Source organism: Palaemon carinicauda, chromosome 37, assembly GCF_036898095.1.
Source record: "Palaemon carinicauda isolate YSFRI2023 chromosome 37, ASM3689809v2, whole genome shotgun sequence".
In the NCBI taxonomy this organism is placed as follows: domain Eukaryota; kingdom Metazoa; phylum Arthropoda; class Malacostraca; order Decapoda; family Palaemonidae; genus Palaemon; species Palaemon carinicauda.
Window position 1 is genome coordinate 37,233,374 of NC_090761.1, and position 17,034 is coordinate 37,250,407.

At 31.3% G+C, this 17,034-nt stretch overlaps 2 protein-coding genes across 2 annotated transcripts in view; one reads left to right on the forward strand and one right to left on the reverse strand.

Moving 5' to 3' along the window:
* Positions 1 to 690, forward strand: part of LOC137629580 (hemolymph clottable protein-like) — a 69,559-nt gene extending 68,869 nt beyond the window's left edge. The window contains exon 37 of the mRNA XM_068361022.1: positions 317 to 690. Within this exon, the coding sequence (XP_068217123.1) occupies positions 317 to 421 (105 nt within the window). The 3' untranslated portion in view covers positions 422 to 690. The remainder of the gene's footprint in view (positions 1 to 316) is intronic.
* A 5,495-nt stretch (positions 691 to 6,185) lies between these two features.
* On the reverse strand, positions 6,186 to 16,159 carry LOC137629279 (glutamate receptor ionotropic, kainate glr-3-like). Its single transcript, XM_068360540.1, has 9 exons — positions 16,116 to 16,159; positions 14,054 to 14,144; positions 13,032 to 13,183; positions 12,476 to 12,642; positions 11,715 to 11,932; positions 10,448 to 10,628; positions 9,768 to 9,867; positions 6,867 to 6,996; positions 6,186 to 6,272 (listed from the first exon to the last, which is right to left on the reverse strand). The coding sequence occupies exons 1-9, from the start codon at positions 16,157 to 16,159 to the stop codon at positions 6,186 to 6,188; spliced, it is 1,170 nt and encodes a 389-aa protein (XP_068216641.1).
* Between the last annotated feature and the right edge of the window lie 875 nt (positions 16,160 to 17,034).

A 17,034-nucleotide genomic window follows, 5' to 3' on the forward strand; every position in this document is an offset into this window, starting at 1 on the left:
TGTGTGTGTGTATATATATATGTATATATATATGTATAGATATATATATATATATATATATATATATATATATGTATATATATATACGTATGTATCGGTGTATATATATAAATATATATATATATATATATATATATATATATATATATATATATATATATTATATATACAGTATATATATATATATATATATATATATATATATATATATATGTGTGTGTGTGTGTATATATATATATTATATATATATGTGTGTGTATGTATGTATGTATCAATGTGGTATATAAAGGTGTTCCACAACATGACTCTTCGACAGATCCAGTTCAGCTGTATCGCATCCACAGAACACAAGAGTAAAGATGCCAAATGCGGCTCCCAGATGTATGAGGTCACTTACCCAACCAACTGCAGATCAGAATGAGATAACATAACGTCCAGAATTGATAACACAGAATCTACACAGAATTTCCTCATTTCTGGCTCAAAAGGCGACAACTGTTAATGACCTAAGCATGTTAATGTCAGTATATCTCCTCCTTCATTCAACTGGCAGGTGGACCAAAGAGACTGGAAGTCAGAAATCTAATTTCAGTGGTGTTCCGACCATATTGTTACTGAATAAGGAATTACAAAAGTAAAGATGGTCCTATGATTATGAAAAGAGGTATAAATAGGATTTCGGTATTATCATAAAATGAATTATATATATATATATATATATATATATATATATATATATATATATATATATATATATATATATATATATATATATATATATACATACATATATACACACACACACATACACACACAGTTGTGCCATGTGATCCGGGGATTTTGTGATTGAAGTCATCTCACTGACTATAGCACACCTATCAACCTGGCATTGTTTGTATAGGATGAATAACTTGTTTCATGCATGTGATAAATGGTGGATGATAATAAAGACAGTAGTGAACTATGCTGTATTAATAGTAATGATAATAAAAATAATAGAAATGATTATTATAATAACAGTGATACAACCATCAACAATAATATATCCTTCTTCTTCTCTCTCTCTCTCTCTCTCTCTCTCTCTCTCTCTCTCTCTCTCTCTCTCTCTCTCTCCAAAAAAAATCTAATGCTGATTTAATACTGTAAATTATATATTTTCTAATCATATAGTTGCACACTTTTTCAACTCGATAAATCGATAACATCACAACCATGATAAAAAATTATTTTATTGAACTTATAAGATTTTTCTTACTATTTCGAACCAAACTTAGATAACTTCCAGGGTAGTTTGAACACTATAGGTTGTTGCTTTTCTTGAGGACCAGAGATAGTTGAGTAAACAGACTGGAAAAAAAAAAACTGCAATTATGCTAATTACGGGAGATGCTATTTTAGAAGTGCTGTAATAGTTTTGGAATTTAAACATTCTTAGTTCGTCGCAAGCTTGAAGAACTTCTTTGAAAAAGTTATTTTTCATTGAATAATGAATAAAAAGGTGCATATTCTAATATCTTGATTAGTGGGATGTTTGTAAAGATATTACAAAGATTCACAGCATGTTTGAACTTCTAATAGCAGACCAGTTGATAATGGCATATATATATATATATATATATATATATATATATATATATATATATATATATATATATATTTATATGTATAATCAAGAATATATATACCGTATAAAAACATATATATACACACACACACACACACACATATATATATATATATATATATATATATATATATATATATATATATTTATATATGTATACTGTTTATATATAAAAGTCCATGTCAGAGCCATTTTTCCTGCAGTGAACTAGAAACGGTGGCATTTGTTGCTGTTGAATGTGAGTGTAGATATATATATATATATATATATATATATATATATATGTATATATATATATATATATACATATATATATATATATATATATATATATACATACATGCATATACATTATCAGATTCCTGTTAATCTGAGGTTATCATTACCTTCTTAAGCCTAGTTTCCAATCAGGAAGGTGATATAAAAGAAATTTAATATATATCTATAGAACTTGTGTTAAATGCAGCCATAGATATTTTTGTATCTTTGCATTTGCAATATACATACCAGGTGAATAGGGGCCTGAAATATGATAGAAGTTTGTAATTTTTGCACCTAATCAAAATTGAAGCCACTTATCATGATAAAAATTTTCTAGAGCCATCTACAGTATGTTATTATGAGAAATTTTATTCGGAAATATACCATTTAAAATATCTGCTTTTCTTCTTATGAAACCTTCTTCATTCCACGTATCCTAGAATTGAATACGGAGTGTAAAAGAAACATTTCAAATTGGATTTTATATTCTAAGACCATCAGGTATTTAATTTTAAACGAATAATTCACTGGTCCGTAATCCAATAATTCCATCTTCGAGGATTGATTGATTGATTGATTAAAAATTTTCTGGCATCCTCCATCTTCGAGGAAATTTATTTCAGAACCAGATAACTGAAATTAAAAAATCAATTTCAATCGTTGGAAGGAACTGGGCTGCACTACCCATATTCCTTACATACTGTACATTCAGTTATTTGGAGCCTGAATCCTGATTTAAGGATTCTAATCACAAGACTTTATTACTAAATTCTCAGCAGCCAACTGGTTCCCGGAGACTGCTAGGATACTTCCAAAGTTCAATGGATACATATTATTCTTTTAGTTTAAAGACAACCCCGGTGAACATAGCTATTGTGATATCATACATATATTAATCAATCAATGCTGGTTTAAAAGAAAAATTGTGATGTGTCTGTTTTTTTCTACTACTGTATGTGCCAGAAATGATGCAACATATAGTAAAGCAAGCTAACTTAGCTTTGAAATGGAACAATAAAGTATAGTGGTAAGGAGGATATGAAACTTAGGGTAAATAGTATTTTGAAAAACTCTAAAAGAAATTTGAACTAATGAATGGCCGATAGAAGGTTATCTATCTAAATCCAGCTCCGGTGTATCCAGGTTCTCTTCTACTCCCTTGCAAACACATTCCTGATACTCATGGTTAAACACAGGAATCAAAATGATCTACTGCATCTCCTGTGAATTAATTAACTTCTACAAAATACACTAATACACTACATTCTTGTGCTGTAAATAGGTGTGGGATTATAGACTTCCAATCCAAGATTTCAACTGTGGAACTTAATGGACAACGTTGCTTCAGAGCTAATTCACCTCTTCGATTCCAAAAGATGCCAAATTTGTGGGGAGCTAAATGTGTGATGCAGAGTATAACAGTTACTTACTTAAGATTGTCTCTTTAAGTCCAAATTTATAAGAAAAGAAGAGGGAAATTCTGTAAATCTTTTATGTGGATACAGCTCATCGCTGAGTTGCTAAATGTTTCTAATACGTCATCCTACACGAAAGTTCAAAGAGTTACTGTTGGTAAGTCGAACAAGAGATTTTACATGAAAGTGATAATAGAAAAAAAATAGTTTTCCAGACAGACAGACAGACAGACAAAAGAGATTTTCATAATTTTTGTATTGAAAGTCTCCTGACTTTTTTTTCATCGATTTTATATCGACAGGTACGTCATCCTACACGAAGAGTTACTGTTGGTAAGTCGAACAATAGATTTTAAATGAAAGTGATAATAGAAAAAAATAGTTTTCAAGACAGACAAAAGAAATTTTCATAATTATTTATTGGAAGTCTCCTGACTTTTTTTTTATCGATTTCATATCGCCAGGTACAGTAATCTATTCTCCTTTTTTTGTAGACTAGCACTTATTAACTAAAGATCTTCTACTCATTGCCTATGGGTTTAAGTTTTAATTAGTACAATACTTTATCCTCACCTTTATTTTTTTTATTCTACGTAGTAAGAAACTACATTGTTTTATTAGGTTACAGTATCTTCTACTGAATTTATTTGGAAGTAGGTTTTGAATTTCTTATAAGAAATACTGAGTAATCAGAAATTCGCGTAATCAGGAATTCTTAAGTTTCTTCTACTGAAGGATTTCTTAAGTTTCTCCTACTGTGAGACCCATTTTTTAAGATGTCATTCTCTCTTGTTCTAAAAGTGCATGCGTTATTTTCCTGTGTGGAAGACTTATTTGCTAGCCTATCAGTTTGCATGTCACTCGTATGTTTTAATTTTTGTCTAGCAAATTCTAACTGCTCTTTATCTAGAAAATCTTAACCATTGTATTTTGCATAATGAAGAATACCATATGAAAGATGTAATTGTGGAGGATCTTTTTTTTTTCGAGGTTTGCCAAATCCTTTTGAGAGAGAGAGAGAGAGAGAGAGAGAGAGAGAGAGAGAGAGAGAGAGAGAGAGAGAGAGAGAGAGAGAGAGAGAGAGGGTTGTTAATGTAATGGTTGTTTTTTGTGGGAAAGACTTTGGGTATAGTTGAGGTTGTTTGTAGCTAGGTTAGGACAGTGGTGAATGGTTTGGTCAAATGCTTTATCTTTTATTTGACTGCAGCCAGAGGCAGTGTGTTGCGAATGCTGGATTTATTTATAATCATTTCGACCAGCTTGGAAGTGTTTATTTCTATATCAGTAAGTACAGTATTTCTATTTATCTTTGCTTGGGGTGATTCTCTGAATGATAGAAAGGTTATTATTTATCTTTGATTATAGTGCAAAAGTTTAGTTAGCTAGGAGTGTTTGTGATTGTTTTTTCTTCTTATTTGCCGGCCGTGATTCCTCCTTTGAAGTCTCGGAATTTTTTTTTTTTTTTTAGGACTGAAAATTGAATACTCTAGGGATTTGCAATATACTGTACTTGGAAAGACCGGACCTGTTAAAAAGGGACATGGCTTAGAATGCTCATGATGATGATGATGATGACGACCATTAAGTGATTGCTCAGTCGAGTTGACTGGAAATGAATATTGATCTATTTGCCACAGATTTGTTGGCTGTGCCGAGGACTGTTCAGCTTATGTGCGGAGGACGGTTTCTACGTCAATAACTATACATTTATAAACATATTCATTTGGTTGCAGTGCATTTTGGTTTTAATTTTTAGCATTTATCTTAGGGTTTATGTGGATGTGATTGTTTTATTATTTTGTATTTCAAGTTTTTCTGTGTTGTTTGTTATGGTTTTAGTTTAAGGATTTTTGAGTAACCATTATCATAATACTAGTGAACTGTATTTTGAATGTGGTTGGGTTTTAGTGTTAAGGAAATAGTTGTTAAGGAATATAGTTGTTAAGGTTAGGTTTCGTTTTTATTTCCCTTCTGTTCAAAAATCCAGTGGCTGATAACGTAAAGGGAAAGTTTGTTTTGTTGAGAATATTGTCTATAAGAATGATTAAAGGGCGTGGTGGTGGTTGTTGTGACATCCCGCCACATAATGAATAACTACAGTACTGCATATTCATACGATATCCATATCTTCGGTCTTATTTGCACAGTATGAATGAATCTACGTTTTCCGGCTTTTACCCAAAAGTCAGTAGCACAGTACTTGTACACTTTTCCAAACAAGTGCCGAACAAATACATTAGAAGTATATACATTCAGACATGAGTTATAGGTTAAGGCAATACTACATATTTGATTCGGACTTATTCCAGATTATGGTGTGTGTGTGTTTGGTTTTTTTTTTTTTTTTTTTTTTCCAATAAAGTGCTACCACAGTCAGTTCGTGCAATCTGAAATCATCAATCATTATATTCCTGATTATTCAAAGTTGATGTTCTTATTTAGCCATGGGATAATTTTTTTCCATAAAACATAGCAATATTATATACCATTTTTAAAGAACTTTTATTATTCCTAATATAAAAGGCAAAACAAAAGCAACTAAACAACTAAGATATATGAATCATAGAAATCATAGGAATATATGGATCACAGCTGCATGAATATATTAGTAAATTTAGAAAACTATATTTTATCTTCACCGTTCTAATTTTTTACTTTTAAACTCATCTGTAGAGTGAAAGGTTAATAAAAACCACGTTTTTCGTTCATGTCTTTTATTCGGTTGTTATAAAGTATATGTCAAGCTAATTTATTTGAAATCTATTCCGCTGCGTTCAAAACTAGAATGATTTTGTGAATTAAACAGGTAATAGTTTTGAAATCTTGTGTACAAGATCTTTAGGCTATTAGGGTCATTAGAGGTAATTTTCCTTTCTTTTCAGGCACTACTTCTGTACTCCAACGAATATTATCTCAAGCAGAAGTGCCGTAAATGACAGTACGATCCCTCCAGAGAAGAGCGTGAAGACTCCCTATAGAGAAGCAAAAGGTAAGATAAGATGTTGTAATATAACATATGAAAACCCATATCAAATGTTATTGTAAGCGAGTTGCCATTAAGGTATTAAAGACGTTAAGCACGTGTCATGTTCATGATATGTCATTAATAAATCGCAAGATGAATTTGGTACTGTAACATGCAGGTGAACACAAATCAACTCTTAGCTCATTCGTATATGCTTAACCCTAAAAGAATATCATGTTAATTTCGGTGAAAGTACTTTAAGCTAATTTGTTTCCTTCTGAGTTTTATTTTCAATAAATTCAGTCACTGCTTGTGACGGTAAAATATAAAGTTGGTAAATAAGATGAAGTTGTTGACACTGCAATTGGTCAGCAACAACATTTTCCAAAATACCAAGGACACCGAAGATTTTTCTTTGAAAATAATTCCGAAAAAAAATATTTTATGGGTAAATGAAAAGTGAAAAGATTCATCAGGAGTTAGTACTTTCGTCATATTGGTGAAATCATCCGATTCACAATAAAAACGGATATACAATAATATCGTGTTTATACAGCTAAGGGGAAGCAGAATATATGCGTAACTTATTTTTCGAACTTACCCAAAGACCTGTGAGATCATAAGCTTCGTTGACCGTGACTCTAGTGGTGGCTTTCAAACAAGCCGTCGCGTTGGGCAACTCGTATCCTAACCATTTGAAGTAGAGGTCATGAGAGGTCATCCTTCCAATCCTACGAAGGAATTGTGGTATAAATTTAAAAGTAAATATAAGTAAAAACACATCTAAAGAAACAAATACTCCATAATACTGAATTAACTCTTACTCTTGATAGCATCGATAGGCCAACGTCAACTGTCACTTAAGTACAAATATTCAATGGTATGGGTTCACATCCTGATCTGGGTAGATACTGTATATGATATTTCCTCTTAATTTGATATTTGAAATTATATAAGAAAGTAAATCACGAATGAGTTATTGACAAAAAGACCAAAACAGTTACACTACGTTACCTGGCAATTGTCTATCAAGGTGGAGATGAGTTGATTTCGATTATAAGTACAAAAGTCTCAATGCAACGAGATTATTTGAAGCTGAGATGAAATCAAATTATATTTGTCTTGAAAACACCAGGAATAAATCAAATGTCACTTATGTACCTAGATCTAAAGATATTAGATGGAATCCTGTCTATGGTAAATGTACTTATCATGTACAATTCCTTTTTTGTGTACAAACATACCAACTGACTGATGAGCAACAAAACTTGAATTCGGCGAAATGCATGGAGCAGATTTGATGCAAATTTTCATGTCTTGATAACCAAATCGATCATTTCACAAAAAACATTGATAGAAAATATATCAAATTGGTATTGGTAAGGGTAAAAGAGACTTTAGTTATGGTACACTCCAAAATCAAACCCTAGTCTATGGTAGTGCCGTAACCTCTGTACCATGGTGTTCCACTGTCTTGGATTAGAGTTCTATTGCTTATCGCCTTTCCTCCTCGAGCTATTTTCCCTGTTGGATACCTTGGGCTCATAGCATCTTATTTTTTTTTAAATTAGGGTTGTAGCTTAGCAAGTGATAGTAATAGATTGATGCGTTATTTACCTCATCTCTATAAACATGCAACTGCTTAAGAACGAATTTTTGGCAGCGTTGATGAACTTATCTAATCTGTATTTTATTTAGGATGTAGATTTATTGCCCAAGTAAATATTTGAGTTAGGATTTTCAATATATATATATATATATATATATATATATATATATATATATATATTGAATATACATCCAATAATACACACAAGTATACGTATGTATGTATGTATGTATATATATATATGTATGTATATATATATATATATATATATATATATATATATATATGTGTGTATATATATATATACATACATACATACATACATATGCAGTATACACACATCTATGTATGTACGTGTACAGAAGTATATGTATATATGTTGCTTAAAAACCACAAGATTAAACTCTGCTGTCTCTCCTAGACTAGTTTAATCACCTTGAAGGAGAGACAGAAGAGTTTAGTGTTGTGGTTTTTAAGCAACATATATACATATACATCTGTACACATACATACATAGATGTGTGTATACTGAATTATATATATATATATATATATATATATATATATATATATATATATATATAGTTGTAGTTGAAATTAATTGACTGGCTGTTTTGTTAGTTGATTTAAACTTCCGAGGCATAGGGAGTATTAAATAAAAGTCAAGTGAGCATTTAAAGTAACAGACTTTTAAGAAAATATCATTCTCCATCTTAAACTTAACCTCCCACTCATGAGTTCTTCAGTTCCATTTCTCATATATCACCCAAGCTGAACAAATCCTGAAAAGAGTCAACCTGACGATCCATGTCTGGTTTTTCTTCTAGAAATTGCAAGAGAGATACTTTAATAGCAGTAGGGGAAGTTTCAGGGAGCAGAATCGAAAATTGCGTGGAGAAACTCCCATACCATTATACGCAGAGTACAAAATAGAACTTCATGACGTGTGTGTGTGTATATATATATATATATATATATATATATATATATATATATATATATATATAATATATATATATATACATATATATGCACATATATATATATATATATATATGTAAATACATATATATATCTATATATATATATGTTTGTGTGTATATATATATATATATATATATATATATCTCTCTCTCTCTCTCTATATATATATATATATATATATATATATATATATATATATATGTATATACACGCCAGTAAGCTTTTGCATGGACGAATGAAAAGATTATTGCATTAAAAACGAAAAGTTTTGTACAACATAAATTACTTTTAGAGATTAACTTAGAAAACAACTGTGAGTTAGTTGTGTATTACACCCTAGTTCTCCAGTATTAAGAAAATCTTTTCCATGAATTAAATCTCCTCATGATTTCATGGATACTGCTTTTCTTATTAATCCATATTTTTAACTTTGTGTATCTGGCTACTTACTAACATATTTATACATATATATTCTCCTTGTGTATCCATTCCACTCTCTTACACATGCTTAATGTCATGCGTATCCCCATTATTATTATTGTTTTATTATTATTATTATTATTATTATTATTATTATTATTATTATTATTATTATTAGCCAAGCACCGCCATAGCTGGAAAAGCAAGATGCTATAATCCCAAGGGCTCCAACAGGGAAAAATAGCCCAGTGAGGAAAGAAAATAAGGAAATAAATAAACAGGAGAAAAAATTAACAATAAAATATTTTGAAAACAATAACAACAAAACACATATGTCCTATATAAACTATAAAAAGACTTATGACAGCCTGTTCAACATAAAAATATTTGCTGCAAGTTTGAACTTTTGAAGTTCTACAGATTCAATTACCAGTGAAAAATACCGATAGATTAAATCTTATTGTAAACTGACTTTCCTGTGCAACTCACTTCTCGTTGATAGCTTTCATGAGAGGATAACCTTTCTTGCCAATCAAGCAGAATATCAAGGGCCAGTATTTCTCCTTTCCGATGTAAAAGTCGCAACGACCTAAGGAATGAAAGTGATATGGGTTTTGGAAAATTCATGAAGGTAATGATTTGCTTACATATAATCTGTTTTATGAAAATACGAGTGGTTTTTTATAGCCTTAATGCAAATTAAATAATTGAAAACTAGGCATTTATAAGTTCAACATATCGTCACCCTCATAAACTAACTGCCCAAGTCATTTTCTCCACTTGTTGGGAAATAAAAAAAAACCTTCTCATTTCCTAATTCTTTATATCATTGTATTGAGCTTCAATTAGAAAATTCTAATTCACAAATTCTTCTGCTAAGAATTTGTGAATTGAAACTCAAGACAATGATATAAAGAATTAGGAAATGAGAAGGTTTTTTTTTTTGAGTTCCCAACAAGTGGACAAAATGACTTAGGCAATTAGTTTATGAGGGTGACGATATTTGCTCTATAGAAATTGAAAGTAATATCTTAACATTCAAGTTTAAGTTATCATTCTGTACGTAATATATACTGTCTGGTAAACTTGAACTGAAACTCCCCAACAAAACGGGGAGAGAGAGAGAGAGAGAGAGAGAGAGAGAGAGAGAGAGATCTGCTCATCCTCACCGTATTTTGTAAAATCATCCGAGAAGACCTTCCTGCAGGTGACGTCCTCAACCAGCAGAGCATACTGCTTGTGACGCACGTCGGCATAGGCTGCGTCGTACAGTTTCGAGGAAGCTAAGAAATGCGAGCGTCCAACTTTGCCAACGTCTGCCAACTCTCTGTATATTCCGCTCTCCACTTTCTGTCGATGTTTTGAAAGATCAAGAGATTCTTATAAACAAAGGAAAAGTGAAATAAAGGAAATGAGGCAATTTCTTTAAAGAACGAGAGCTTGTTATAAACAAGTGAAAAGGTTAAGTAAATTGGTTACCCAAAATCGATGAATAAGCAAAAGTATTGTTCACATTAAAATAAATATTTTGATCAAATAAGCAGTGTATAAATGCAGGGATTAATGTTGTTTATACAAGCATGCAATGAATGAAGTTACCGAGATGTGTGCACACAAATGATGAATAAAATAAAGTAGAAATAACCACTTATAGAAAAAAAAATATTGAAAAAATATTCTATATTCTCAGTATTTGATGGCATAGACATAGTTATCATTAAACAAACAAACAAATAAAGAATACAATAAGAATATTGAGAGCAAATAAAGAATAAATGCTATTTTCATTCAAAAGGTCAGATTTCTCCGCAACTAGTCAAAGCAACAAGAAAGTCAGCGAATGAAATAATGAAGTAATGTCATTTGATTTTGTTCTAAAAGTAAGTAACCATTTGGTGAGGATATTATGGTCTTAATCAGCTATCATGTATCATTTATTTTAAAGCTCACTAATTTTACGTAATATACAATAAATGCCTTATGAATAACCATAGAACCTTTTTAAGAGTACAATTTATATATATATATATATATATATATATATATATATATATATATATATATATATATATATATATATATATGAAATAATAACATGTAAGAAAAACAAATGGACATTGGCAGGACATATTATGAAATTGACAGATGATAAAAGAACATTAAGAATTACAGAATAGGTCCCAAGAGATTGCAAAGAAAGCAGGGGAAAGAAGAGGAAACAATGGATTGACGAGCTAAGAAAATTTGCTAGTATAGTTTGGTATGGAAAGACCATAAACAGAATGGAAGGACATATCTGAGGCATTTAACCTGCAGTGGATTAGATATGTGTGTTTAAGGTAGAGAGAGAGAGAGAGAGAGAGAGAGAGAGAGAGAGAGAGAGAGAGAGAGAGAGAGAGAGAGAGAGATAACACACATTTTACTTCGGTAACTTACCGACATATGCTCCACCAAAGCAGTGGCTTTCTCGAAGATGAGATTCATTTTAGGGTCGTCTATGACTTGCCTCAAGTAATCGTATTTGATGGGAACGTTTCTTACGGCCAGAAGTGAGGTGAGGGAGGAACTGAACACTCGGCTGAAGACCAGAACCACAAAAAGCCAGAAACAGACCGCAACTCGTAGGCTGTCTCTTGTTGGTATCCATGTTAAAGCTGTACGTAGAGAATTGTTCAATGAGTTTATATATATGTATATATATATATATATATATATATATATATATATATATATATATATATATATATATATATATGTGTGTGTGTGTGTGTGTGTGTGTATATATATATGAATATATATATATATATATATATATATATATATATATATATACATATATGTATATATATTATATATATACGTATACACACATATATATGTATATATATAATACATATATATATATATATATATATATATATATATATATATATATATATATATATATATATATATATATATACTGTATAGTATATAAATGGCCACCTTGTGACTGAGTGTTTTTTTTTTCAATTAACGCTATATCTCCGTTTTGACGAACACGCCTTGTTATGTGAAAACAGCTTGTAACTAAGAGCTTTCCAGTTCAGCCTCTAGGTGACGTCACTGTTTTGGCGTGACGGTTATTAAGCTTTTAATTCTCTGCTCGATATCTACTTATTCGGTTAATATCTTTATGAAATAATCGTGATACTTACGCTGAGTCATCAGAGATGAATAGAGTTCATAGAACAGTTTCATGAGCGCTTGAATATTTCCAGTCGTCCCTCTGTGTTGTGAGTCGGCCATCCAATTGTACTTAGTAACGTAGACCAACAAAGTCGCTGCGCACAAGCTCAGTACAAGACCTATCCAGACACCCCAGCTGGAATACAAATATATCGTGATTATTTTAAAATTTAGATGTTATGACATCGAAGAGGATCTTAGTAATTTGATAAGAAGTATTATTAAAACAGCCATGTTTGTAGGTATCATGGGATACCACCTGGAAATAAGAAAGATTCGGCTTATGAAAATACCTGTAACAATTGCATTCAGATTTTGGAAGCCTTTGTTTTTAAAGATTTCATATTCGCATGAGATTTTTTCTTAAGTGCTACGAATATTTTGTAATATTTCTTGTAATATTTCTCCATACAATTTTACAATAATTCTCGAAAAAGAGTGAATTATAGAAATTCTCTCTCTCTCTCTCTCTCTCTCTCTCTCTCTCTCTCTCTCTCTCTCTCTCTCTCTCTCTCTGTGACTTACCTAAAAGGACGCAGGAATCCCCAAGGATCAGGCTCCGATCTCGGGCGTTTGACCAAAATCCTGTAGTAGTCAATGAGGATGGGAGAGGAAAAATCTACCACACGGGATCTGGAGTACGTGAGACCGAAAGGTCCCAGAGCAATGTCTGCTTCCTGAAAAAGAGGAAGAGAAACATATGTATTTTTTTTTTTTTTAAGTTCCTCCTGCTTCTTTTCTTCCTTTTAATACTTGCACCATTAGTCTTTTTATTACAATATCTAACTCTTTTTAATTCCATTTCTTTTCAGAATAATGTTATGTTCGTCAGTCAGTTCACTCCATTTATTTCAACTAATTTAATTGTCATACTATTTTGTGATCCACTTTGCGCCAGTTTTCATGCTTAAGTCTCTTTGCCTCATGTTGTATTAAATGCACATGCTCCACATTCACATATACGGTACAACAATATTATTGCAATTGTAATTGATATATTTTTTTCAGAATATACTTTTATTTGTAATTGTTTTCAGACGTACATACATACATTTATACATATATATTGTATATACGTAAGTACTGTATATATATATATATATATATATATATATAAATAAATAAGTAAGTATATATATATATAATATATATATATATATATATATATATATATATATATATATATATATGTGTGTGTGTGTGTGTGTGTGTGTGTGTGTTCGAAAGTGTACGTATTCAGGATTATATATTGAATGGTCTTGACTGTATCATTGCTATATAAGTTGTCCCTTGAATGGCGATTCCTTTATAAAATGGGGTATAGTGTACACCATTATAGTGTCCCATCTGAGAGAGAAATTAATCTTTCTAAGCTAGCAAACACTTATTTCACAAGTCAAATACACTATTGTATGTCATATTTCAGCAAAGTTTAATAGTAATGAAAATTATAAACGTCCATACATTTATTACTATCGCATTATACTAAATTAAAATTTTGTGATATTTGTCAAACATATCAATGTTGCGAATGGCTAAATACTTACGTTTCTCTTGACCATTCCAATCATGCCATTCCAGTCTCCTGAAGACGTAGGGATGCCCCATGCACCGTCAGGTGGCCGAACTAACACATATCTATTTAATGGGTATTATAACATCACCAAATATTATGTAGAAGTCGTTGCTTACGATTTAGTATCTTACCACTATATGCAACCTAATATAAACTATTTATATCATAGAAATTTGCATATACTCTTTTCCCCCTTTGAAATCAGCAATTATTTTTTTGTTTTCAATAAATTTATAAATATCGTTTTTTTAATGTTTTTACCTGTTATGTATTTGGAACATGAGCATCTTCAACTTGAACTATATAAGTTTTAGGAATTTTCATATCCTCTTTCTCCCTTTGAAATCGGTAATTAAATATTTTATAATAAATTTGTAAATGAAGGTATTGTTTTTTTTTTTTTATTCAGGGATATGAACACCAATTTTCGCATGTTCATAAAAGCATTGAAAAATAGTTCGATTCGTACCTTGACCTTAATCTTATTTCACAATCCTTCTCCATCGTACTTTCCAGTCTATCAGGAAGAGTGCAAGTTGATTTTATTGTAAATCATTCAGTTGGTTTATGTTTTCTCTCACTAATTGGAGAAAATCGCGTCCATATTTTCTCTTATTTTTCCTTTCATTGGTTATGTTTAAATACCTACTAACATCATTATCGTTAATCTTTTCATCAGTCTTGTTTCAAATGAAATCTATTATTAAGTTTGTACGTTAATTACATCTGATTTTCACAAAATGTGCAAGATTTATTATCTCTTCTTTATTTATTATGTTAAACGAATATCATTTCTTTTGATAGTTAACTTGAAATATTTACAATCCATACTCATAGTTGTTATGAAACTGTCTTTAATGCAATAAATGTGTTATTATTATTATTATTATTATTATTATTATTATTATTCCTAGTTGGAAAAACAGGATGCTATAAGCCCAAGGGATCCAACAGGGAAAAGTAGCCCGGTGACAAATTAAATAAGGAAATAAATAAACTAATTCATGCGATAATTAAAAGACAATATTTTAAGAATATTAACAATATTAAAACATATGTATTTCATATATAAACTATAAAAAAAAACTGTCAGCCTGTTCAACATAAAAACATTTCCTGCAAGTTTGAGCTTTTGAAGTTCTATCGATTCAACTACCCTAATAGGAATATCATTCCACAACTTGGTCACAGCTTGAATAAAGCTTCCAGAATATTATGTAGTATTGAGCCTCGTGTTGGAGAAGGCCTGACTCTTAGAATTAAGTGTATTCCGCTGGAGAGTTATGGGGTCCTTTGACTGGCCAGACAGTACAACATTGGATCCTTCTCTCTGGTTACGGTTCACTTTCTCTATGCCTACACATATACCGAATAGTCTGGTCTATTCATTACAGATTCTCCTCTGTCCTCAAACATCTGACAACACTGAGATTACCAGACAATTCTTCTTTCACCCAAAGGGTTAACCACTGCACTGTAAATGTTCAGTGGTCACTTTCCTCTTGGTAAAGGTAGAAGAGACTATTTAGCTATGGTAAGCAGCTCTTCTATGAGTAGGACACTCCAAAATCAAACCATTATTCTCTAGTCTTGGGTAGTGCCATAACCTCTCTACCATGGTCTTCCACTATCTTGGGTTGGAGTTCTCTTGCTTGGGGGTACACTCGGGCACACTGTTTTATCTAGTTTCTTTTCCTCTTGATTTGTTAAAGTGTTTTTAGTTTATATAGGAAATATTTATATTGGTGTTGTAACTATTCTTAAAATATTTTAATTTTCCTTTTTTTCCTTTCCTCACTGGGCTATTTTCCCTGTTGGGGCCCCTGGGCTTATAGCATCCTGCTATTCCAACTAGGGCTGTAGCTAAGCAAGTAATAATAATAATAATAATAATAATAATAGTATTACAAACAGAATGCTACTGTCCGGGAAGATTTGAACCCCAGTCCGGCGATCGCCCGGCAGGGACGTTTCCATTAGGCCACCACAACTGGTTCTATTCTACCCCAGTCCTCAGCTCATACTTTACTCACTTGAACTTGAGCGACTTTGCTAAGGCATTCAGAAGGTTGGCCATAGGGCCTCTTATCTTGATTTCCCCGTTGGAATCCTCAGTAACAGCGATGTGTGGGACCCATTCTTCAGCTGCTACGCGGATGGTCAGCTGAGGCCTGTATTAAAAAAAATGGAGAATTACCTCGGAAGTATTCTATGACAGTGATCCCTTCGACAGTGTGTTTGTAATATCTGTTCATTGGTTTATTAGACGGTTATGAATACTTTTATTCATATGACGTTAAGCATCATACTTGTAATGAAGTCTTTGGTTAATGATATTTTTTCAACGTTAAGACTCATGAAAATCTTCACAAATGGATTTGATGGTTTGATGATTCCCGTGATGCTAATAGAAAAGGTCAGTATTTTCATAGTATATCTTTTGAAAGTCTGTTGCAGAGAATGCTTACATTATGTTACATAGTGGAAAAAATATTATTATTATTATTATCATTATTATTATTATTATTATTATTATTATTATTATTATTATTATTATTATTATTATTATTATTATTATTATTATTTCGCTGAACACAAGATGTTCACCAAGTCAAGAAGTTTATCATTAATCCATTAATCCTTTCTGAGCTTACGTGAAAGGACTTGAATTTTCATTTCCGTTCGTATCCAAAAATCCCACTATTCCACACTTACTGATCCAGTAGAAAGGGATAGTGCTGGCATATGGCCATCTTAATCTCCAAGAACATCTTAATTCTTTTTCGTAACAGGCAGCTCTTAAAAGCAAAAACCAGTAAGCCTAGTTGCCCAAGACCGGCTTCATAGTAAAAAAAAGGTGCTTTAAGGATTATATCAAGTTCTTTTATCACCAAATTGTATTCGGCCAATTACTCGGCGTATACGATTTTTTTTTAATTAGCCTCCTCCTCC

What these genes read in the sequence shown, in the direction of transcription:
- LOC137629279 (XM_068360540.1), bottom strand. Translation starts at nt 16,159, where the DNA reads ATGGCCAACCTTCTGAATGCCTTAGCAAAGTCGCTCAAGTTCAA. An exon ending in GCAAAGTCGCTCAAGTTCAA is followed by an intron (nt 14,145 to 16,115) that starts GTGAGTAAAGTA and finishes CCCATTAAATAG; the next exon opens with ATATGTGTTAGTTCGGCCAC. An exon ending in GGATGATTTTACAAAATACG is followed by an intron (nt 9,868 to 10,447) that starts GTGAGGATGAGC and finishes TTCATTCCTTAG; the next exon opens with GTCGTTGCGACTTTTACATC.